A 26,033-nucleotide genomic window follows, 5' to 3' on the forward strand; every position below is an offset into this window, starting at 1 on the left:
TAAAATCGTACTTGGTGATATATGCACAATATTAGAATATATTATTAAAAATCTATCAGCACTCTGTTCTGCAATTCTTTAAAGCTATTTGATGTGGATTTCTACAACTGATGATGATATGATGATGATGACAATGATTATCAGTAGTGATGAGGATGATGATGATGATGATGATGATAATTTCAGCAGTTAATTAACATGGTTGAGGTGAAAAGGAAAAGGAGCTTTCCATAGTCTGAAAAACTATCTGAAAAACTCAATGATTATCTTGGATTGGGTATGAGATTTCAGATTTTTAATAGAAAGCCTGTGCATTAGCTTTGTTCATCAAATTTGAAAGACAAAGGCATCTATGACACAGGGAAGGTCATACAGAAGACACTACCGAGTTGCATTAAGGGAACCGTAGGTTCTAGTGTAGCGGCCTCTGCTGCTTCGATTTTGATTAATCCTTTTTCAATCTGTGATGCTAAATCGCCAGAGAGCCCAGTTCCAACTGGTGTCCAACAGAGCATGATAAAAGTCAGATTAACTGTTATGTCTCCATAAATTTATTTCTTACAGTACATGTGATTGCTTGTATCATTTCAGATGATAGTATTTGAAAATGTAATCAGGCTTTATCTCATGCTAAAGGAACACCTTGAGTTTGAACTTTGCCTTGTGGCGGTTGCTGTTTTGGTGACCCAGTGAACTAATTATCTTATCTCCTCAGGTATCTGAAGAATTTACACATTCCTCCTTGAACATATGTTGTTTAGCATTAATCAGGTCTGGCTAGAGGTGTGTTTGTGTTGTCTGTGGAGGTGTAAGCATGTGTTACTGCTAGAAGAATAAAAATTACGTATGTGTGAGGTAACATAATTTGCACATTGTGTTTGCAGAGACATACAGCAGATCACAACCACATGCATATGAAAACCTTTGCCTACTGGCACTTATAAGTAATACAATTAAGTTTCAACTATGGGGAAATCAAGCTAATGAATATTTTCTACAATTCAGGGAATCAAAGATACTTGTCTGGAATTAAATACAGCTGCTAAAACCTGTATTATGAAAAGATTTCATTTAAACATATGTTTGCAGGCAGGACCTGAGATTTATTAGACAGGTTTAGAAGTAGCTGAGTGGAACAACGAGCTGTTATCATTTATTTTCCATCAACACCTTCCCTCATGTTGGAAAATTCTAAGAAGGTAGCAGTTTCTGAGAATATTGAGTAGTCATACCAAGATTAGGTTGCTACATGTCTATGAAAGCATCCAATAAAAGAATAATTGGATCCCTTGATGTCTGTCTGCCCTTCCATATGTAAAGCAAACAGCATCAGTGATAAACCAAAAGTTCACGTTGTATTACTGCAACACCCAGTGGGTTCTTGTCAGTCCCTACACAAGAGGTTCAGCCAAAATGCCTCAAATGTAGATGACCAGAATAACATGTGTATGGTGTGTAAGTGGTGCATCACTTGACGTGCTGCATGTATCTGCATTCTGCCATAGTGTCTTTTTAAATGGAGTTATCGTTATAACAAAGGTTCAGGAACAAGACCACGCTCCTCTCTCTCACTAATTCAATCATCCGTGCATACCTATATAAGCGTGTCAAACCCCTTTCTCTCCAGTTCGTCTCAGTTCTCACACGACATACGACACGCTTGCATCGCAAACGCTTACCTCCCGCCCATGCTCCGCGATCCACGTTCCTCGGCAACATACCGCCCACGACTAGATCCAGCAGTACCAACGTGATATCTCCATCACCACCACATCCACATGGAAGCCTTCTCCTCCAGACATCGCACTTCTGATCAGCTGGGATCCGGACACTCCACACGCATCCACGCCATGGCCCACTCGAACGCGGCTCTTTTCCAAGCGATTAACATCTTCAACCGGATGTTTGCTCATCTCCGATGAGCTCTCAAGGAGACGGTCGTCCCACTCCCACAAAACGATGATAAAGACAAAGTTTCCAACTCTATGCAGACTCTACTTCCATTAACTCTCTCATCAGCTCAAATCCTCCCGCTCTTCCGGGTTCATTGTCCGCCGCCGGGCCGACGCACACCGATGACATCACAACGGCGCCTACTACAACAGAACCCAGACTTCTTCAGCCCCGGCTGAAGGCCAGGCTGAACTCCAGATAAAAATCCCGTTTCGCCAAACTGACAACAAAGCCAGGTTCTTCCTGCTCCTCTCTGCCTTCACCTCCACCACCGCTCCGGATGGCTGCTCACTTCCAGGTTCCCGTACGCTGCATGTCGATGATGTCACGACGCAGCCAACTGCTTCAGCCCTCTCGCAGGGCCAGGTCATATCTTCCCCTGTGCCTGCTGCCTCCTGTCTGATCTGTCTCGTGTTTTTTCGTCTTTTCTCTCATCCCTGTGTCTGCAGGCTGCAGAATCAATCCCCGCACATACATCGTCCCTTCATCCCTCACCCCTCATCCCTTCATCCCTCGCCCCTCGACCCTCAACCCTTCATCCCTCCCTCAATCCATCCTTTATGAATCATCCTGGCTCTCCTCCGTTGATATTATTTGTTTACAGCACCCCTTTTCGCTTCCACAGCTACTATAGGTCCCTTGACTCGCCTGCTTCTTTTCATTCATTCATCCTTTATTTACATCTCGAGGTATCATTGAGGGCATGCCCTCATTTTCAGTGACATTGACTGACTATCAACTGCTTTGCCACAGTGAACAATTTTCATCGCAATCGCTTCATATCGATTCATTGCTTCAGGGAGCCTTGTTTTCCTCATCATTAGTTGGTACGTAAGGAAGCCACAGAGCTCCCTCCTTTCTAACCCCCTCCGTTTTGTATTTGTTTTTGTCTCATGTCCGCAGGCTGCACAATCAACCCCTGCACATACATCCCCTCTTCACGGCATCCTTTCCTCTTCCCTTCCTTCAGCTGCAGCTACCTCAGTACTTTCGGCTCCACCCGCCCCCACAGCTCTTTTCTTCTCTTTCCTCCCATAGCCACTACTGGTCCTGCTGTTACCTCAGCCACAGTCGCACCAAGCCTCGGTGCTCCCTCTACTGGACCCCCCCCCCGACCACCGTGCCATCCGCTTTCCCACCCTTAACTACCACATCTTATACCAAACGTTCGCCCCTCACTTTAGACTTCCTGGCCCACTACCAAACTCTCCACACAGGCAACCTGTCTGCCCACTTGGACAGAGTCAGTCCACATTCCTAACCGTACTCTGGCCAATTCTTCCGCACTGGAGCTGCTTCAACCGCTTCCAAATAAGAAATCCCAGACCACCTGTTAAAATTAAATAAATAAATTCTCGACCGCTAGTCTCCCCAAGATTCCATACCTACCTCAGCAACATTCAAAGAGCCCGTTCTCACTCAGTCCTTTGGGGGATGACGAAGCAGAAAGCTCATCAAGACATGTCCCTTACCCTGAGTCTCGACCCCTGGGTTCCTAGACGCTCCAGCCTCTTTGTGATTCCATTTGGTCCCCGGTCATCCCCATGCCATCGACCCCCTTCATCCCTCTCCTCGACCCACATCCAGCCCACCATACACTATCCTCATCTAATCCTGAACCCTCCCGACAATCCAAATAAAACTACTTTTCAAATGGCATGGTCTTTGTCAGTGAACTACTACTGGGGTGCACCATTGTCCAAAATTTTCAAATCCTACACACAGAGAATTCAAAGCTAGACTATGTATATTTTCAAATTCTCTTAAAAATGACAAGTTAAAAATGACAAATTTACAGCCAGTAAGAACACCTTTGCTAATATCAATACGTGTACTGTACGATCAGAGGTTTTACTCCTACATCCTTAAATGGTTATGACTAGAAGCTCATGTGGCTAATGTTGCTGTACATACTGCCGCGTGGCTGGCGTTACTGATTCAGTTTGCTGACTTTCTGACTCTTAACTTTTGCTACACTACACTTTAACATTCACCAGTATCCTGTAACTGCCACTTAGCAGCATACTTCAGCATAATTACATTCGTTCACATTCATTCATTACATTTCACAATAGTTTTACAAATGTATGTGTTTTGGTCATTTACTAATTTGGCCATTTATTTGCTAATTTTTTTTATATTCAGTTGATATTTTTATCTTGTGTGGTACTTTTTTTAGTTGGTATTTCTTTTATCTCATAGCTGATTTTGTAACTGATTGGGGTTGCAATTTTCTGTAATCTTGCTGTCATAAATAACAACAATATAGCTCTCTTGAATCTTGAAGAATACTGCAGGGTTTTTTGGAAGAGGGCTTTTTGATGAATTTACTTGTTTACTGGTATGAGAACAAGGATACCATAACATATTATTCATAAGGTCCATATCACTTCATAATATGGTGTTTCAGTAGGATGCTAACTGTATTAGAGGTAAGAAAATAGGGCTGCAAAGTCGGGACTTTTTAATTCTACACATTTAAGCTTTAAGTTGTTTTCAACATAAATTAAGTTCACCAGCAGGTCATCTATCAAAACTATGATTCTCTAACTATGGTGTCTCCATTCTGACTTAAAGCCAGGTAACTATACCTGTACTATGCCTTTCTAACATGACTCATGTACTGTAATTATTGACCAGGGAGCATGTGGTTAAACAGTTTGTACTGATCAGGCCTGTGTAAGTGCATCATGGGACACGTTGTGTGTGCGCAGTATGCGTGTGTATGTGTGAGTAGTAACCAAACACCATCTGAGCACAACCCTGAGGCATCACACAACCACTCACATAAACACACACCTACACTCACACATGCACACGGACAGCTTTAATGAGTGTGTTTCCATTCAACAAGATTTTTTCCCCCCCTTCTGTTTCCACATGGCAATTTTTCCATGTACATGCACACACGCAAATACACCTGAAATAGACAGGTAAAAGGAAAAAGTGCGTTCAAAATAATTCATCAACTGAAACTTTTTCTTTATGTAATAATATCATACATATTTATTTTGCCATGTGTTATTGTTCTCACGTTTTTAAAGAGTAGAACTGTGTTTTTCAGTTTTTCGGGTTGTCTGTACCCATCTGTCTTTTCCCTGCAGAGGATTAGTTCTGATGTGGGACAGCCAGCTTCTCTTGAGCCATAAGCCAAGTAGCTTTCACCACTCTGTGTGATTTAAATTTTTTGTGATGACTCAGGTTTGGTCTCAGACTGTGCTGAGGCCTGAGATGAATCAACATTTCTTTTCAGGTCAGTTTAAAGATCATTAGATGAATTTTATGCTTTTCTTAGACAGCTGATAGTAGAGAGATGAGAGGAGAGAGAGTTGAGGAACAAAGTTCCTTGGCTTATGGCCTAAACCCCTAGGCCACAATGGCACCACAGTATGTTTATTGGCTGGACCGGCCATGGACCAGCCCTATAACCACGGTTGTCTGTGAGCGAGTGAGTGAGTGATGAACTTACACTGTTGGTCAGCCGGCTGTGTTTGAGTTTCCCCATTGGTCGTTACTCTTTCAAAATGAATCGGCGCAAGATGATGGAAGCGGAAGACAGCAACACAACACAGACTGTCTGTTTCCTGCTCCAAGCTCTGATGCTCTCAGCTGCGGTATTAAATGCAGTGAAGTCAAATTCCCATTTAAACAGATGCATAACAGCATCTCTGCGTCTCCTCTGCCGTCCAGTGTGACCGACTCTCCGGCTGACAGCACTCCAGCTGATTTGGACACTCCGCTGTGCATTTGCATTTTATAACTGAACTAATACCAGGAAGCAAGCTTTTTATGCTCTGCAGGTGTACTTCATTTGACTGTAACTGCGGTAACCGGGCAGAGATAAGCCTCCTGAATTTGCACCCAAAAGGCTGTCGGAACTTTCATTTAAAATTTCCACCACAGCCTCCATGATCATCAACCGGGAAAGAGGCAGAAAAAAGGCACATGGAGGCATGAGGGAGAGCACAGAGCACCCAAATAACCATCACTCTGACAAAACACTCAATGAAGAGTAAAAAATGAGATACATCCGCAGAGTGAAACAGATGAAAGAGCAGGGGGAGTTAACAGATAATTAGAATAGTATTAATTATCTTTCAAGTTCAACATCCCAAGATATGAGTGGAAAGTATTGTTCTTGCAACTGCATTACTTTTTTTTTTTACTCAAATGTAGCTTAACCATGTCATGTGATATGCTACTTCAGTACATTTTACCAGCAAATATTACTGGGACCACTACAGATGAACATTTAATATCCAGGAATTCAGATTGTAGACAAAACCACTGACTGTCCCTGTAAGAAACTGGCCACAATTTCACACATTGCCCATACACAGTTCAGCCATATACTAGGTTTTGACCTAGTCTTGTTGTTAATTTTCTTCTCTTTGACATGTCTGTAAATGTAACATAAATTATAGTTAAAGCCACTATGTGCAGCAATTTTATGTAATAATGGAATCTTTCAAATCATCAAATCAAAATTGAACAATCCTTTTGAAAAGTGGTGCAGTTTATGCGTCTGTCAGCCCATTTGTCTCAGTGTCTTTTTTTATACTACGACTAGGAGGGCAGCAGTCAGAAATGCTAAAATTATACACATAGTGGCTTTAATGATAGTTGCTGCAATGGATATTCTACGAGCTGATGACAGATGTTATGCTTCTTATACTGTCTTGGGAAACTTTTCTCCTTCACGAGAAATAATGGACTTTATTCATAAAGTTACTATGTATAGTATTTGAAAATAACATCCATCAGGTGGTTTTATCTAAATACCTAACAAAATGTATATTATCAGAATGATTAAAAGGATGCTATAATGACACAAATGAGCTACAGCCTTTGTTCACCACCATGTTGAGGTTTGATAGCATTTTATTGAATGCAAATTCATTGTTAAATTCAGTCTTTTTGAACCCCTTAAGGAGAGCAATTAGGTGCATTTAGGTTTCTACAGTTGTAAGTAACTAAAATTATCAATAATTTAAAGTTCAAAGATGTATAATTACCTTTTGTTATCTGAGTTTGATGAAACACTGCAATTTTGAGTTGAGAGTTGATATATGAAATGTTGACTAAATGTATCTGACACATGAAATGAAAAGTGGAGGAAATATTACACTTTTTACAATTGGTAACATGCCTTTATCTTCTCCTCTTCACACAGTCAGCACAACTGCAATCAATATGGACTAAACTGCGGATCACTTTTCATTGCTTTGTCACAAAATGCATTCACACATGTTTATATACTACTGTAAAAAACTGTTTAAAGGTAAACATTTACATTCAAAACCAAACAAAAGTACTACATAATTTACTATATTATTGGAAATTGCATCGGAATTCACTACTTTCGGCAACATTTACATCTAAAGTAAAAATAGAAAAGATTAGCCAAAGCTGATTGCCATTTTAGCTTAGCATCTACCCAGGTGACCATCAGATGATCAGCTGTCCCTCTTGGATTGTGTGAAGAGTTTTTAAAAAGTGAATTCAGTATAGAGAAATGTGTTCCACCAATTGTAAAAAAAAAAAAAAAAAAGTAAATAATAAATTGATGAGATTAAAATGATGATATGATAGGCATGAGAAGAAATGTAATTATGTAACAAGATCATCTAAATAATTTCTCTAGACATGAGTCACCACTGTCACTGTCCACATCTTTGATTTGATCAGTTTCTTTTACTCCACAAATGATCTTTGGTGCTCAGTACAGACGGCTTTTTGATTTTAGCCATTATGGAATTAACGTTGATTAACTAGAGATGATATAATTAAAAAGGTTTCATGAGAGATAGCATTGATCAGCATCAGAGTTTAGTGAGTCCAGAGATTGTATTTACTGGGAACCCAGTTTGGAAACCAGCCCTGAAAATAAGTGCTGTACACCATAACAATTGCCACTTACATGCCCCTCATTTTTAAGATTATCATACCTGCCAGTTTATTCATTTAAAAGTCAGTCGTTAGGCTATATTTTGGGCCAACATCTCTCAGTTACTGTGTTTCTAAGGGCTCCAGCCATAGCATACCACCTCCAGTACATGCTCACTCTAATAACCACAGCTGCCAAGATGAATCATGGGTCTCCACTCCTTCCTTCATTTTCTCCCACAACAACACACCACTGTGTTACATTAATCCTCAGAAAACAAACCATCATACAACTATGCTCCTGCTACATTAGGGTGGGAATTTTTTGATATCTCCTCTTGGCAATTACCTAACAAAATACAAAGTTCAGAATGAGGTCAGACAAACAATGCAGTAAAATACAAGGGGAAATCTATACATATTACCTTGCAGACTGATAGATGCATTCCAGATGGGAACATCTACTGTAAGGCTATCTTTGCTAAGTTATGGGGGCCATTATGACTATGGAAACTGCCATAAATCTGGACAGTAATTGAGATCAGGACAAGAATCTTTCATGCAAGATAAATGAACGGGAAACTGAAAGCATTCCCAGGCGTGAAGCAAAAAGCCAAAGTCCTCTGGGAGACAAACGATAGGAAAGAGGGCATTGTTGCTTCACATATTTGTGGTACCGTACAAACACAGATACGTATGTATGATTTGTGGTTCAAAGTTTATACAGTACACTTAATACATCCAGGAATCCAAAAAGAACATATCAGGTTTTTGGTTAAAAAAAAAAAAGCCTTTCATCAGTTCAGTTTCAATAGTTCAAGCCAACTAAGATTTAGCTCAAAATAAACAAAAGTGCACAAACACATTTATTTGATTAAAAAAGTTTAAGGCTAAAAGGCAGGTACACAAGCGTAAATACTGGTCAAATCCAGCTGCATCAGCCATGCTGACCTCTCCAAGGCTCCACTCGAGATGACCAACATGTTTGTTCTCTCTTACACTCCTGGAACACATGGACCCTTTTACCTGATTTCAAAGTAATGAAAAGTGCTGTATGTTCCCCAAGCTGGGATCTCACATCATTACTATTTAAAGTTTTCAAGGTGACGCAAACTTTCTTTCCAGCTGGAACACTGAATTTATTCTTTTTTCATTGCCTTGTCTGATTTTCCAGAAAGGACGCTGGCAATGTACTGTTTCATACACAATGTGTTTGAAACCAAGCTTTGAGTTTTCCTTACACGGTCTTGCTTTTCTCTTTAGTTTTTGAAAGTTCTTTGGTAACACATTCCCCTTCTGAGACGCTTGCAATATGAACAGGGGAGATGCAGCTGAGATAGCAAATCTCATCTCATCAAGAACCCTGTGACTCTGAGCTCATCTGCATAACACTCATCAAGAAGCTAAGAGGCCATGCAAATGGATGATAATGGTTCAGCCGGGTGGCTGTCATCATGCACCATTTATGCTCTGTGGGGGCGGAGAGGCTATCAATTATGGCATCACTCAAAAACTGTGATGACTGAGAAAAGGATGCAAAAGTCTCAGCTAAGATACTTTGTGGCTGTTCTGAAAGTTAGTCTCTATCTGGCCTATACACATCTTATGCATTCAAATCTTCATTGAAGCCATACAATGTTTATAATGATGGAGTACTGAAACCACAGACACCATGTATTTTATGCCTGCTGCACCGATCCATGCAATAGACATATTGTATATGTCTTGTGCAGCACTAAATATATAATTCCCCAAAAGTCATCCTGACAGATTTGGTATCTTTGGAAGCTTTGAAATTTAGTCCCGTGGGTTTTAACATATTTACTTGCACCGCAAAAGCTTGTCATTAACGACCTACCAGCAGGTCAGTGAGGATAAAGGTTAAAATTCTGTAATATAGTTAAATTAACTGTAATCTATAAATCATGTACCTTATGTAGGGGTCCTTACTTGTGTAATAAATGGAGGTTATGTCACATTAAGGGGCCCAATCCAGTCTTTGTTTAGCCCGTGTTTTTTTATCTCAGGTAATCATCTTTTTTTACATTTCATACAGGTATTGCCTTTTATGTAAATGTATTTCAAAATTTCAAGGACAGTTGTGTCATTCACTTCTCCACTGATTACCTATTTACAGTACAAGTACCCTTGCTAGCAAGGCTATTGAAAAAGTAGCCCATCGATGCCTTTGTCTTAGAGTTTTATTTGTCCCTTACTGAAGTTTTTAAGACCTAACCCTACTGAACCTGACTGATATGGCCAAATTTGTGATCTGAATCCAACCCAAAATCTGAAGCTATATTTTTACTTAATTTCATCCATTACTGAATGTTTACCAGGCTAATGCAAGTCATTGGCTACACTCTTTTATTGCTCTTTCCGATGGGTGTTGCAGATCTACTTGAAGCAAAAAGAAAGACAGACTTTTTTTTTCTTTTAAATGAGTTACATTCGAAAACAACCAAACCCAAACTAGACAAAGGCGTAGAGCTTTACAAAACAAGATGGGTCAGGTAGCTGTACAGGGGCAGCAATGCCTTACTTTGTAACACAGTATATATTGTGATTACTTTTTTCAATAGCAAGCAGCGGCGTGTTGTCCATTAAGGGCACCTCCACTCCTGCAATTCCAATTGTGAAATACATATTTTAATGAAAAATCTTTTCTCTTATTGTTGTGTTGTGTGTGTGTATAAATTTCAGTCATACTTTTCTCCACCTGACGGCAGTATGGCTAAGTAGCTAACCAATGATAAGCCTAAATAATTACTTGTTACTAGTTTTGTTCAGGTTGTGTGGACCCTGCAACTTCATTGTAAGGTAAGCAATGTACCTTGTAAGCTAAACTAGCTGTCAGTAAATTGCTTGATGACAATAGGCTGGCTGTCCATTTAACTACAATGTATTGAACCCTACTAACTCTAAACAAAACCCAGGTGATTTCTGAATGTAGGTTTGCCAAAGGCTAGCCAGCTAGGGGTGTAGTGGTACGTGTATTCGTCCTGAACTGTTCAGCACAGATTGTTTGGTTCGGTATGTGACTTTCCTTGGTTCGGAATGCTCTGTGACCCAAACAACTATTGTCAAAATAGTTTAGTAATTCCACTTACTACGATGTGGAGAACAATAATTCTAGAGCATGAGTTCCACCCAGAACGTTTTGGCAAAGCACCACTTAGCTGTAGCATGCTCATGGATGTATGCTAGCTGGCTTAGCCAAGGTAGCCTGGTTAAGCTGGTTACCCTGTTGTGTCGCTGCCATCAGAATGACAAACGAGAGACCCATAACACTGACTAAATTATTACTGACTATTAATAAACATGCTCCGATATCTCTGTGGTGAAGCGATATCACATTTCCCCATCTCCCCATCTCCCACCCTCTGTGACTGTTGGTGCTGGGTGAAGCCATTTAGAACAATGATAAAAACATTTGATTTCTGATGTGGTCAGACAGCATGTCCAGAATCAGTTCTGAGAGAGAAAGATGTAGTTAAAAAGTATGAAAGTAAAAGTAGTGGTTTGGTCCCTCTGACTGATATATTATTATATATGACATCATTAGATTATTAATACTGAAGCATCAGTGTGTAAGCAGCATGTTACAGTTGTAGCTGCTGGAGGTGGAGCTAGTTTGAACTACTTTATACACAGTTAGACCATAAATCAGAATAAAACAGCTGTCAGCAGGTGCCATGACTCCTTGCAAGAAACAGAAAGGTTGTTTTCCTTTTCCACTGCAGCCAAGCTAAACAGTTTCAGTAATAGTTTCCACTGCAACAACTAAACAGTTTCAGTACTAGTTTCCATTGCGGCACAACTAAACAGTTTCAGTACTAGTTTCCACTGTGACACAACTAAACTATTTCAGTAATAGTTATGACCAACGAGCCAATGTTGGATGTTTACATTTTTCAAAATAAAAGACCAAAATGTTATTTTCTACCTTTCTTTTTTTTCCTGCTGTACCAAAATTGTACCGAGCTGTGAATTTTATGTACCGTTACAACCCTACAGCCAGCTAACAAGAAAAATCCACTTTGGGCTGAAGTACCTCTCCACACCTCTAGGTCCTGTGTCAAAGTAACACATCCCAGACCAGTGTGTTCACTGACACAGAGACGAAACTGATATGAACCCTTCAATCCATGAATGAATGAAAGAATGTTTTATTATCATGTCTGGTGATTTACATGACCCATCCCTCATGAAGTTATTCAGATGCATTAACTAACAACAAAACAAACATTCCAGCATGTTAACCCACCGTTACCTAACAACACAGTACATAAATGTCATCCAAATATAAACATAAAGATCATCCAAACATAAGCATATACTAAATCCTCCCACATATAACGCTCTAGGAGTTATCCCACGATGAATATCTAGACAGATAGATAGATAGATAGATAGACACAGCCACAACACACAAATTCTAACAAAACAAAATACATTTGCAACCATTTGTGCCAAACACTGTATATTTGATCCAGTTCATAAACCAAAACTCTGCAGTCCATATAGAATAGAGTCTGAAGACTTTATCTATCATATGTTACTTTTCTTCTCCTATCCCATGCTTTAGAAAGTTATTCAGAAAATGCAAAAACATTTTTTGCATTATTTACATTATTTTCGAAGCCATTTTCTTCAAGTCCACCCCCTTCTAGTCAATCAAATCATTCAGATGTCCATCAACCTCCGACAGACAAATCCCAATAAAATATTTCACTGGTGTTCAGACATTCTCCCGTTCCCACCACTCAACCCACCACCTCCAAATGAGGAAATTTGTCGACTTATATATACGTTATCTCAACTGCGCTACTGGTCTGGATGATAATTACTACGGCTGCCAGATGGCATCTTCACTGAAATGTACCTATATGTCATTTTTGGACAAATGACATTACGACCTGTTGTGTGGTTTTTCTTGGGAGGACAGTCTCCTTCAATCTAACTCCTGGTAAGACAGCAAACAAGCTGCCTAGTTCCTAGTTTTATATTCCTATACATGTTTAATACAGAAGATATGATATGTGAGTGAGCTGAGTAACAGAACTTTATGACATTTTTCAAGTAACTTACTAACTAACCCAATCTCCCATGTTACTGGGGGTTTGAAGCCTATCCCAGCATGCACTGGACCAAAGGCAGGGCAGGCTTCTAAGCCAATGCTATTCCTAAATTTCTTCAATTAATTTCTATTCTAGCTGTAGTAACACTGATGAACATGCACATTTCCATAAAGTTATTTCTGAATTTATTCACACTGTTCACCTCATAGTAAAGTGATTTATATTTCAGCAGAAACAGATTGATGTTTTCTTTTTGCCGGTCAGGAAATTGCATTTTTGTCAGGGATTGGGAGCATCAGTGCTGACCCCTAAATTCATATTCTGCATTCAAACTCTCCCAGGCTGCAGTGTGTGTATAAAATAAACCAAGAAAGTGTTTGCTGGGACAGTAAATTGCTGCAGTTCAAGTTAGTATTGGTGCAAATAACTAAATGGTACTTCCACCTCAGAATGGAGGTTTAAGGCTTAAAGACAGATTATGTCAGCTTGTTCAACTGCTGTCGCTTTGCTTATATGCTACTGAAGACATTCCAGCGATTTCTCAGAAAACACATTTTCATTTGAGCTGGCAGAACAGCTCTGTCGCCCTCGCTCTCCTCTTGTGAGATTTATTCCTGTTGTCCCCGCTCTGTGCCGACACTGTGCAGACACATGTCTGTGTTTTCTCAAACATTTGCTGGATAGAGGGAAGCCATTAAACCTAGCTCTGCTCACAAACAGCCCTGTTTTCAGGATCCAAGGTGATGCTGAAAAGAATGCTTTTATCTCCGCAACTGAATATTTTCGTGGCATAATGCTTCTGGCAGGGCCGACCCATGCTGCATTGTGCTGCAGAATAGTCACAATCTAAGCTCTGTGGCTGCAGCTTGAATCCAAAAAGTCCAAGACAGACGTGTGTAAACTGTTGGTTTCAAAGAGGTTTCAAGAGAAAATTTTAGATACAGATTTTTATCAACATGTGAAGGAGTATGGCCATAAGTTTAAGCATCATCAGTGAGGGTTTCCTATGTCAACATCAATATCTAACTACTGATGCAGACTGTGAGCTGAGTCTTGTTCAGGTATGGTCGATGGCCCAGTCAGGTTTTTATTTCCTTCCTTCATGTTTCAGACTTGTTTACTGAGCTTCTCCAGACAGAGGAGCCTGAGGGCAAAGTCCACTGACACATAGCGAAGAATGAGCAGAAATATGCCCACCCTTTATTTCTGCCCATTTTCACTGTGTCTCTCTCTCTGTATTTGTGTGTGTGTGCCTGTGTATACACAGCTGTGACTACCGCTGATTCATGTGTGTCTTTGCATGCCTGTTTGCATTTGATGCAGTACCTTAAGCACATTATTGTCTTATATAATGCATGAATGTGTACATACAGTATACATACAGTATTTTGTAGTTTGAATATAGGGTGAGCACCCGATGTATGTGTGTATATGTGAATGCATGTGTCCCAGTGTGTGTGTATACTGTGTATACTATATGATTAGGATGCTTATTTGGAGTGTTCTAACTGTATGTGTGTGTGTGTGTGTGTGTGTGTGTGTGTGTGTGTGTGTGTGTGTGTGTGTGTGTGTGTGGCCCACATTGGGGCTGTGTATGGAAATTTTCAGTGCTGGTTGGTTATCTGATAGCAGTTCAGAGAGACTGGTTTACAACAGTGACCTTCTTGTGTCATCCAGCAGAGGTTTCACTGTGTGTTGTGTGATGAGGGAGTGATGGCTTCAACCATCAACCTTTCCTGCTCGCAGTCGATGGCGATGAGGCTGATACTGACTGGCCTTTAAAGGATCGTTCTTGTTTATTATATCTAGGGTTTCATCTTAGAGTTTTGTCCATCATTTTTATCATTAATGATAACGTTGTACTCACTTATCTTTTGGTGAGATATGGGAACCCAACTTAAGGTGACTTCTGCTGAAAAGAAGTCAGATGATCAGGTTTTAAACAAACCCACAACAGGTTAGTCAAACTTATTTGGGAGAGAAAATTAAGGCGAAAAGGATGATTTTCTAAACTAAAATTGCGGTGAGTAAAATATTTCATTTGACCTGAAAACTTTAAGATTTTAACTATTGAATACTGGCACAAAATAACAACATTTTTAATTCCTAGTGTTTTGTAACATATTACAGTAATGTCATTACCTTTAACAGTAACGAGTAGTGTAAGGGATTACAAAATTTTGATATTCAGTAATTACATTTCAGTTACTAATCCCAGCAATGCTTCATTACTTTGACAGTTTGGAGGTCATCTTGTTTGCTGTCATACTGGTAGTTTGATGGAGGGTTGATATCACTTTAGTCTCTGTGTGTTCAGTGGACAGACAGGTCTGTTACGTGCTAGCTTTGTGCTAGGCTGGAGGTTTGGGGACAGTTAGCCACCACCTAAAGAGGACTGATGCAACTGTAACTCCAAAGTTGTCTTATTTACATGTTGTTTCTTCTTAGCTTGCTTGCTAATGTTAGCTACCGGTAAGGCTAGATTCAGGAAAACAGCCGAGAGGACGACACTTCATGCAGTCACTGGGGCTAATGTTAACGGTTAAGCTAACGTAAAGTGAGCTGTTCATGGCCACCTCTAAAGTCCAAAAGCTTGTTAAACCACAATGTCTCCTTTTCTTTTTCTACAAATGTTAAGTGCAGAAGATAAATGAGTAATATGTAATTTGTCAATGTTTATATTTGTCAAGTAACTTGCCTAACACTTAATTCCAAAGATATCATTGTTGCCCTTCAGACACACCAAAACTCTATTGCACTTTTTATACCAACACACAAGCATGCATCAAGAAAATACCTCTCTGTACTGTCTCTCTCTCTCAGCCACCTGCACACACTCCCTGACCAGTCAGTCGGACCAGTCTGTCAGAGGAAGCCTTTCAATTATCTCAGCTCAGATCTGACCACAGGGGACAAAGAGGAGTGTGAGACATTCTTCAAGATGTTCTTCTAGATATTACTCTCTGCTTTCTGCTTTTTGTGCAGCGCCTACAGGCACGATGTTTGTTCCAGTTCTGTATAGTCACCACTTTTACAAGTCTACTATGACATTGTTGTTATACTATGTTTTTATCCTTTGTGATAGACAGAGGTGGAGGTACACAGCTGAAGAGGGAAAACCTGAGTGGTACAGACAAGTTGCGACTAGCTCAGCTTTGACCACATTAAAAGGAACTTCAGGAGCCAAAGAGCCTGAGGGTTGTTACTTTGTGTGTAGATGTGTGTGTGTGTTACAGGGATGCAGTGGTGAGTAAACATACTTGAACTGACCTCTGGTCACCTTTTTATTTGTGGAAAAAAATCCCATTCTAAAGCTGATGTAAATCAATAGGTAAAGTCAATAGTTACAATACATTATTCTAACAAAGTTTAAACTGATGTAGGTTTCATCAAATGCATTCTTTTTACACAGTCAAACAAATTGGTGACATACACTGACAATGTGTAGGCATTATAGTTTTTAGCTAGCTAAGGTAGGCAACGTTAGTAATCCGTTGCTCCTCCTGTCTTTACAAATATTGGATGGATTGCCATTAACAGACATTCATGGTTACCGCAGGATGAATGCTAATTAGCTTTGTAAAATTCTTTCTCTAGCACCATGATGAAGTTGACATTTTTGGTTTTGAGTGAAATATCTGGACAGCTGTCCCCTGACTTTTCATCTAGCATCACTAGCAAGTCAAAATTTTCAATTCTCTATAGAAATATGTCAATATCTACTGGATGGATTGTCACAAAATTTTGTATGGACATGTGTGGTTGCCAGGTGATGATTCCTAATGACTTCGGTGATCCCAAGTACAGCCTCATAGAGCTACTAGCATAATTGTAGACTTTTACTTTTAAATATTTGGAGGTTGTTTTTAGCAAGTAAAGGAAGTCTGCTAAACCTGTACTAGTGTATATCTTGTTGGCGGTAATTGCTTCCATTTGCATATATTTTGCATCTGTTTTCCATGAAATTTTTCAAGAGCTGTTGGTGGGGATTTAGGTGTAGACAGCATATAGTCCTTGTAAAGTACTGTGGAAGAGAAAATATCACAAAAATAGTGTTTTCAGTGCAGCAATAAGCTGCAGAGTACATAAACATTATGGAGTGATCCCTTATCAGTGTCAGACAAGGCAAAACCTTTAGATTTTCATCAGATAGGCTGCTTTAGATGGGTTAAAACATATACGGGATAGAAAATGTCAGGGGAATACAGGATGAACAATGTAAGGATAAAATACATTTTAAAGAAACAATACAATGTGAAAAAATCACACAAAGACAGCATTCAGACTGAATCAAAAACAAGTAAAGGTGCATCTAATTACATGTCCCACTCCTTTTCCATCTCAACATTAGACTGACTACAGGCTCTGCTGTCTCTGATTGGCTGCCTGTGCAGTGAGAGTGGTGGGAGGTGTAGAGGGGGTTGGGATGCTGCTGGCGCCCCCCCGCCCCCCAACCCTCCGGGACGACCAGCCACCATCTGCTGGTAAGGTAACACCACCGGTGGGGGCCAAGTGTCCAGCTGGGTGGACACTGGAGACCAGCACAACGAGAGCAGACACAGAGGCTGAAAGCCATTAGACTTCATCAATAAAAGCCCAAGCTCCTCCAGCTATGTGATTCACCGGATAATTGAAAAGTTAATCACTGCTGGGGTTTATTGTGAATTGTTTATTTTGAATTAGCAGCTGTACAGGGGAAATAAGGTCAAGAGATGAATAAATGAGCGGAGAATCAGGATTGAAGTTGCACTTGTGAAGAATTTGCCCACACCAAGGAATTCCTTCAATTTCCTCTATTTAGTTCCACTTCTCAAGTGTAACAGGGGCTGATAGAGCTAAAAATTGTACCAATATTGACATAATCTTTAAAAGATTTTGATGTCATGTTTGATGTCAAGTATTCAGCTGTTCTCCTAATTCTTATCTAAGTGGAAATGTCTCTGAAACAGCAGCTAATATTTGCCTTGTTTTTGTCTACACTTTATTGGAGTGTGAGAAAACGAATCCATCTGCATCTCTCCGGGAATTCATTACTGCAGATGGGGCTGGAAGGCAAATACTGCAGCCACTATAAATCAGTATTATATAAACCAAATATCTGAAAAACCTCTGTTATGGCTTATTCCCTGGGGATGATAAATGTGCATCATAGTGTAAAAGCCAACATAAATCACTATATATAAACTGTCTCAGCAGTGAGTTCATCATATTTTAGGACTGGTATGTTTATCCTCTATATATCACTACAGTAGTAAAATGTGTTTTGCATCATAGGATATTTCAATAACATTCTTCAGTACTTGTGTAGAAACTAATGTATCATCGGTAATTAATTTGTTTTTATTCCCACACCAGATTTCCTTAACTAATTAGGCCTGTAAGGAATTTCCAGCCTTTTTTTTTTTCGGCCAGTTTTCACATCATCCTATTTGAAACCAACCATCTGTGACTGTCCCATTTTACCTCACCAACTGTCCCATTTTACTTGAACATGTCATCAAAGTGAGGTAGAGGTTCTTGATGTGTTTGATGATCTAAAGTTTCTAAAGTATTTTACTCTGCAACATATTTTCTTTATAGAAATATATATAGAAATATAGCAGAGTCATAACAAATTCTAAAAGTAACACTTAAGGTAGTCTTCAGAATTTTTGGTGGTTTTCTTGGTAATCTACCAAAAAGCGTCACAAATTACCTGACCTCACCCTACACTGATTCTAACAAACTTTATCTCTAAAATCTGTAACAAGCACAAGCTAAACTTCTGCTAACCCAACCCTGATTTTTAATCAGGTTCAGGCCATTTTATTGTGTAAAGATTCAGATCTTGGGTTGGGTTCTTGTCTCAAATTTTGTCAGTAGCCTACCAGCTGGGTTCAGTTGGGTCGGGCTGTAAAGAGTTATTTCCGGGTTCGGTTTAGTCTTAAACCCCAGCATGACACAGAACTCCACCCTAAGCTTCCCATTTGGTCACATTTCTTACAACCTTAAGAGGTTCAAGAAATGATCAACTTTGTTTCATTAGTTCCTAGAATGTGTAGAGAAAATCTGTACATCATGGTTATATATAAATTCTTAGAGAATATACACTAATGTTTCCCTGAAACCTAAACAAAAGATTTAACTCATTAAAGGTTCCGGTGATGCAATGTTCTATTAAAAGAACAGAAGAGCAGTTCTAGGAACTACTTTGACCACATGGGGAACTTACGAATGTCCTCCTAACCTTCCCAGAACATTTCCCCACTCAGAGATTGCTGGTGGTTGTTTTATGGAGACCACATAGTTCTTCAGGGTATTTTAATTTACAAATTAATTGATTTATTTCAAAAGGACTAAGATATGGAGAGACAAGATGACAAATGGCTTACATCTAACTGTTCTGTTTAGTAAATAATATAGAATTAACAATCTTGACATGAATGTATTTTTTACAATCAGACTGGATGGACTTCATAAACACTAGACAATAGGTAAGCAGATATGATTTTCTTTAAAAGGGCACTACACCAGTTTTACAAATAAAAATCAGCTTACACATCAGCAGCACTACTCAGCCTGTGAAAACAGTTGTATAATATCTGCTTTGGCTGCGGAGGAGCTTTATCAAGTCTGCGAAAATAACCCCCTGATGATGTCATAGTGATGTCATCAGGGTTGTCTTGCTGTAGCTTTGGTCAGAGAATCCTGTAGCAGAATGCAGAAATCCTGTATTGAAAACTGGGGCCGCAGAATTTGAAAGACATGGGTGTTTATCAGGCATAGACAGTCTAACAAAGAAATGCTATTGGTTGCATCATGGGAAATGTAGGATCTGTTTTGTTTTTTTTACAATTTGACCCATACTATAGACAAAAAAACAGGATATCTTGGCCTCTGCTGCGTGGATGTTTACCATTCTTGATTTAAACTGTCTCTTGTGAGTCCCCTAACATTATGGGAAGGCAACACTAAAATTACAGAAGCATCCCTTTAATGTTTGCTGTCCAAAATTGTATAATTATTTTGTCTTATTGTTTGTACCAGGACTCCATAGAAAACAATACTGAGTGGATAATCCTGGTCAAATTAAGTAAATTATATACCTAGTTTGTATTTAATCACATTTGCTTTCCCATCTTTATCCACTATTTTCCTTTGTATGAGTTCCTTTCTTTATATGTACATCATATAGGGTCCTATCATCAACAATATTCTTATAATATTTAGGCATATTAAGAATATAGGAGTGTAAATGGTTTCCTATGATTTTTGTAGGCTTTGTTTTTATCATAAGGGTGCAAGAGTGAGAGAGAGAGGGGGAAGCCTACTTTTCTCTCTCTCTCTCTCTCTCTCTCTCGCTCTCTCTCTCTCTCTCTCTCTCCCTCTCTCTCTCTCGTCCTCCACTAGTCGCTTCAGCAACTAGGAAGCGCACAGTCACTGCTTTAAGATCCGCGCGCACCGACCGAGCGACCGGCTCCCGTGCTGCTCTCTCCTTGAGCCGCTCTCTCTTTCTTTCTTTCTCTCTCTCTCTCCGTACACATTATTCTGCACCGGCTCCTCCGTGTATAGATGTAGACGGTAACCGGAGCTCACAGTAGGAGACTGTTGTCGCCTTTGCGCCATGGAGGACTGCTGTTCCCCGGGAAGCGAGAGGATGGAAGCGTGGCTGGACGACCACTTGGAGTTCACCCACTCCTACTTTATCAGGAAGGCGTCAAGGTAACGGGGGGGGGGGGGGGGGGGGGCGGAGTGGAGAGGAGAGGAGAGGAGAGGAGAGGGGTGCTGCCACTCAGTGTGTCACACTGTTTTACTTTGTGTATGTGCAGCCTCCAAGTAAACTCACTTGGCTTTTGTGTGCAGACTCACAGCCAATCAGGAGCAGTTTAATTTCCTCTGCTAGTTTAGAGTGTTTTCATTATAGGTATCACTTTACCTCTCTATGTAACCCTGCACTGATCTTATCTAACAACAAACATCCTGTCCGGTGGAGGTGAATGTGGCTCTCTCAGCTCCACCTCGGACCTGGAAACCTTGCGTCCCCGCTCAGGTAGTCTACCTGCAGGGCTGTGGATGTCAGAGAGCTGCTGTAATGCACTCTGGTGATCCACGCTGACTCTGTCTCCGCAGGGCCTCTCACAGCTCGGCTCTAATTCATTTCACCATCCACTTCACAATCAGTAACAGCTCCGAGAGGTGCACAGCGGCCTGTAATCATTAACTTTTACTGCTGCCAATGATTCTATTTAATTCTCAGTGCATACTGTTGAATAGGTCATTGGTGATAATTATACAAGCCTTCCACATAGGTGCCTGTGCCATAAATGAAATGAGTTTTTTTTTTTTCTGTTGCAGCCTCCTCACACACACTCACAGTTTTAGACGTTAGAGAGTGTGGCAAGGAGCAAATTAGCCATTTAATTTGTTATGCAAACACAGACTCCAAATCAGTCTATCTCAGGCGGTAGCAGCCACATAAGGCTTTTTTTTTTTTTTTTTTTACAGCAGACATATCTGGGCTTTTCATCAGCCTGGCAGCACTTCATCAGAACACTCTAGGTCTGTGTTTGCTTTAGTGACAAACCCTTTCAGATCCATTTATCCTCTTATACCACCATGGCAACTTCACAAAGTTTTCTTTTCATCCAGCGACAGCAAAACAGTCCATCTCAAACCCATCTCCGTCTTCAGATATTTTTCCATACGGAGCATTGTCAGAGGACATATTTCATAGCGCACTGTTTTCCTCCCCTGCTGTTTTCGACCACATTACAAAAGCAAAAAGTGAGTGATTGGCTCAGCGCAAGAGGTTTGCACACATCAGCCATTCTGCCGTTCTGGTTGAGAAGCATTTCTTAGAGAGGTATTGATTCAGCCACACCTCCCCTGGATACATTAGGGTCGACTCTGTGGGGAGGCAGCGCACTCAATGGGAGATGGAGTAACCTGACTGGGTCTGACACACTGCAGTCTCTCATGCTTTGGCGAGATAACAGCCCATTCTCTTTGGCTCTCCAAGTTTTATTTGCCTGGCTCGGAGCCCAAGATACCATGGTTAATTTCATGGCCAGCGCCTTTTACCGTCTCCTCCAGATTTTGGCCTTCCGCTCAGGTGAACAGAGCCTTTGACTGGCGTGAAAACAACCAGAACGAGTCACGTGACCTTGCGGTCGCTGAGTGTGTTTGGAAGCTTGTGTGTGTGTGTGTGTGTGTTGGCATTGCATGGGTTGATTAGACAATGTGTTAGCTGATTAGAGAGCTTCTCCGTAATCACATCCAATTTAGTGCTCACACACAAACATACACCATGCCTGACACACACACGCACACATTGGATTTGTCTCAGTAAATACCCAAATTAGACAGTTTAAGGAGCTACAGCACGCACACACACAGCCAAAAATGAAAACAAAGATATCCACTGTTCCTACATTCACCTTCATTGCCCATGCTCACTTAGATTTTATCTTCATGCATTCATGCATTTCTTTGTAACACTCTCCTGTAATGAAATTGTTCGTTGCATTGTGCTTAGTGCAACTATTTGCTGCATTCTTGCTGTTGTCATTGCTATGACGTGTTTTTATTTTCTGTTGTAACAGACCAATTTCCCATGCTCAAAGTTTCATTTTTGCTTGCAGACTATTCTCTTGTGATTTAGAAAAAAAACGTTTTCAGATGCAAAAAATATGCAGAAAAAAAGTCACACACAAAAAGAAATCAGTTTCCCAACAGGAAAGGATTATTTGGCAGAGAGGATGAGCAGATACTGTTACCATTTACCTTCAACTCAAGCAACCAGGGTTAATTTTCCAATTCATCTCAGGTTTTCTCCTGTGGCGTTTTCAGTTTTAGTAAATAATTTAGTTTTTATTATGAGAAAGACTTTTAAAAAAGAAGAAAAACTAGTTTCAAACTAGTTTAATTTGACTTCCCTAATCTTGGGTATTTCTTTGCTCTAAAATTAAACTTAAGGATATGTCACTTTTGAAAGAGTAAATAATAAAATTGTCTTCTTACTAATGAAAAGTTGAATTTATAAACAGTAACTTATGGTGCCTAATGTTAGCAAACTTTATATAGATATTGTTGTGTTACTGATATTACTGAGTCAGTTTACTGACCGTTTTTGTGCTACTGTGAGAATACATTTTAACATGTCAAAGATGAATATTTCAGTGTAATATAAAAATAAAATAACATGTAAAACAAGAAGTAAACACAATGTACCTCACCAGGACACATTTTTGTTGTTTAATACTGTTGGTCCCATTCATATTGATGCTTTTAAAGCATCTGAATTAAGAGAATTTTGGGAAATGTAGAAAAAATGAATTTGTCATTATCCTTTACTTGCCTCTTTTGGCCACTGTGGCCACTGTTCAGAAAATAATATGAATTCAACATAAATTGTTTCAAAACCAAATCTAATTCATAAAGTTGTGACAATAAGAAGTTTAGAAATCCTAAGTAGCCAAGCAACACCCTTCTCCAGATACACCACCTCTCATTGGTCTCTGGTTGGGTACAAACAAGTCCTCTGTACCGTAGTGTTGATTTGTTATGTGGTTAAAGTGTAACAACAACTTTAGCTTTGTGTCTACGTAACACTATTGTCATGTGGGTTTTAGCTATGCTAGTGGCATGGCTCAGGATGTTGGTCAGTTGACCCAACACTTTGGTCCAGACTGAAATATCACAACATCTACCGGATGGATTGACACCTGGTTTTGTACAAATATTGATCTTCACTAGAAGATATATTCTACTGACATTGGTGATACCCTGACTTTTCTTCTAGCACCTCCATGAGGTTGACATTTTCGGTTTTTATTGACATACAGTATCTCAACAAATATTGGATGGATTGCTGTGAACTTTGGTTCAGGTTCATTGTCAGGATGAATTATAAAAAAAAAATGATCCTGACTTTTTAGCTTGTGCCATCGTTATTGGTAATCGGACTAAGTTGGACCGAATACACACTACACTGGCCAGGTTGATATAGACATTTGAGAGATAAAATCATGCGTAAGAGTGGAATTGGGACCGTCAACATCATGTGTGTGCACCGGAGAAATAATAATCTAAAAAACTGTTGGAGAGAGACTTGTGTTATAAGCCAGTTGATCAGGTTTCAAGTCAGTCCCCCAAGTTCACCTTGTGTGTTTGTCCTCCATTTTTTTGCCTTTTCAGTGCAAATTGCAGCACAAATGATTAAGACCAGACAAAATGTTGTGTTGTCAGAAGATTTTGTAGTTTGCCTATTGTCCAGTGTATTGTTCAATTTGTTTGTTTTAACCGTCTGTGTATGTTGGTGGAAATGGTCATTATATAAGGGGTAGTCTTTTAGATTTAAAAAAGTAAGGTCTGTTAGTCATGAGCTACATGTAATCTGTTTCTCAGGTGATCATGTCTTTTCATGTCTGACTCTTGTACCTCTGGTACATCTGTAACCCTTCCTTTGACAGCTTTACAAATACCGCATGTTGTAGTCTGTCAAAGAGAGACTGATTTGATTTCTTCTCCATTTCAACAGGGAGATGGTGAATGCCTGGTTCGCTGAGCGCGTCCACACCATCCAGCCATCTGCTTCCAAAGAAAATCCTGCACAGCAGCGGTCACACCAGTCCTCCGCAGACACCGGGCCCCCTTCTGCCCCCTCCTCCTCCACCATCCTCCCAGCCAACCTCAACCTCTTGGACAACCGCAGCCCTTCCCCGGCCACGGTCTCCAGCCCGGCCCCCGGCACCCCGACTCGCAAAATCTCAGCGTCAGAGTTCGACCGACCACTCAGACCCATCGTGGTCAAAGACTCTGAGGGCTCTCTTACTTTTCTGAGCGACTCCGACCGTGAAACTGTCCCTCTGCGGGGCTCTGTGATGGGTGAGGGTGTTAGCGGGGGAGGTGGGAATGGAGGTAGTGGCAGCGACCGCTGCGCCAGGCTGCTGGAGCTGGTGAAGGAAGTGTCGAGTCATCTGGATGTGACAGCACTCTGCCACAAGATCTTCCTCCACATCAATGAGCTGATCGCCGCAGACCGCTACTCGCTGTTCCTGGTACGAATAGATGGAAAAAGGCTGGGGGTCAATCTATAACTCTGACTGGTTTAACTGGAACACTGAGATCAGCCAAAAGGGCAGGAACAGGGACATACAGTACCATGTGAAAAGCTCCAGTTAATTATAGTTCCAAAAAGGTGCAAGGGAAAGACCCTAGTTATACTTAGTCTACTCAATGGATTTGTAAAATTCAAATGTTTCTTTTCCTGAATGTTTTTATAGTGTAAGCTCACAGTAACGGGTAGAATCATATAACAAATAACATGTAATTTTTCTCTTGGTCATCCATTCCCCTGTTTTAAATCAGTGGTGTGACCACATCCTGTGTGTGTGTGGTCGCAGGTGGGCGAGGACAGCTCAAATAGGAAGTTCTTGGTCAGCCGCCTGTTCGACGTGGCCGAGGGATCCACACTAGAAGAATCCTCCAGTAACTGCATCCGGCTGGAGTGGAACAAGGGCATCGTGGGACATGTAGCCGCCACAGGACAGCCGCTCAATATCAAGAATGCTTATGAGGTGAAGACTAAACCTGTTTTGTCGCCATTTTTCCTAACATTAGTAGGGTTGGTTTGATGCTGGTGAGGCAAGTAATGAGGTGGTTTGCTGTGTGTGGTGAAACAGGCTTGTGTTTGCTTTGGGGTTTATTTGATGGTTCTTGCTGACAGGGCACAGACCTGAGGGGGTAGGAGGGGGATCAAAGAAGGGCAAGTAGGTCAGAGTGCTCCTCTGAAGGGTTCATCTTCACCCCCCTACCCCACACCCCCACCCCATCGCCCACACACACACACACACACACACACTCTGAACTGATTGTTCTCTTTCAGTCTGGTGACATTTAACCCTAGACAGTTTCAGTGTATTGACCTTCTGAGTGATCTGGTTTCAACACAATATTTCTCTCACTTCAATCAATGGCTATCAATCTGACTTTAAAATCTGTCACCAACAATATGTTTTTATGTTTTTCAACATAAAACACATTCAAACAAGATTACACTTTAAAATAATAGTTTGACATTTGGGGGGAAAGGTCTGTTCTCTGTCTTGCTGAGATTGAGAGGAAAAGATCAAT

At 40.4% G+C, this 26,033-nt stretch overlaps 1 protein-coding gene across 5 annotated transcripts in view; it reads left to right on the plus strand.

Annotated features, from left to right (window-relative positions):
- pde5ab (phosphodiesterase 5A, cGMP-specific, b) overlaps positions 1 to 26,033 on the plus strand; it is a 95,392-nt gene that overhangs the window by 11,326 nt on the left and 58,033 nt on the right. The window contains exons 1-5 of one of the 5 annotated variants that reach the window (XM_044341136.1): positions 14,616 to 15,844; positions 16,010 to 16,166; positions 17,272 to 20,621; positions 24,439 to 24,958; positions 25,304 to 25,477. In XM_044341136.1, the coding sequence (XP_044197071.1) occupies positions 20,524 to 20,621; positions 24,439 to 24,958; positions 25,304 to 25,477 (792 nt within the window). In that variant the 5' untranslated portion in view covers positions 14,616 to 15,844; positions 16,010 to 16,166; positions 17,272 to 20,523. Of the gene's footprint in view, positions 1 to 14,614; positions 20,622 to 24,438; positions 24,959 to 25,303; positions 25,478 to 26,033 lie in introns of those variants that run through there. The other 4 variants (XM_044341137.1, XM_044341134.1, XM_044341135.1 and 1 more) reach the window with 4 other exon arrangements.

Source organism: Thunnus albacares, chromosome 22 (assembly GCF_914725855.1).
Source record: "Thunnus albacares chromosome 22, fThuAlb1.1, whole genome shotgun sequence".
NCBI classification, from domain to species: Eukaryota; Metazoa; Chordata; class Actinopteri; order Scombriformes; family Scombridae; genus Thunnus; species Thunnus albacares.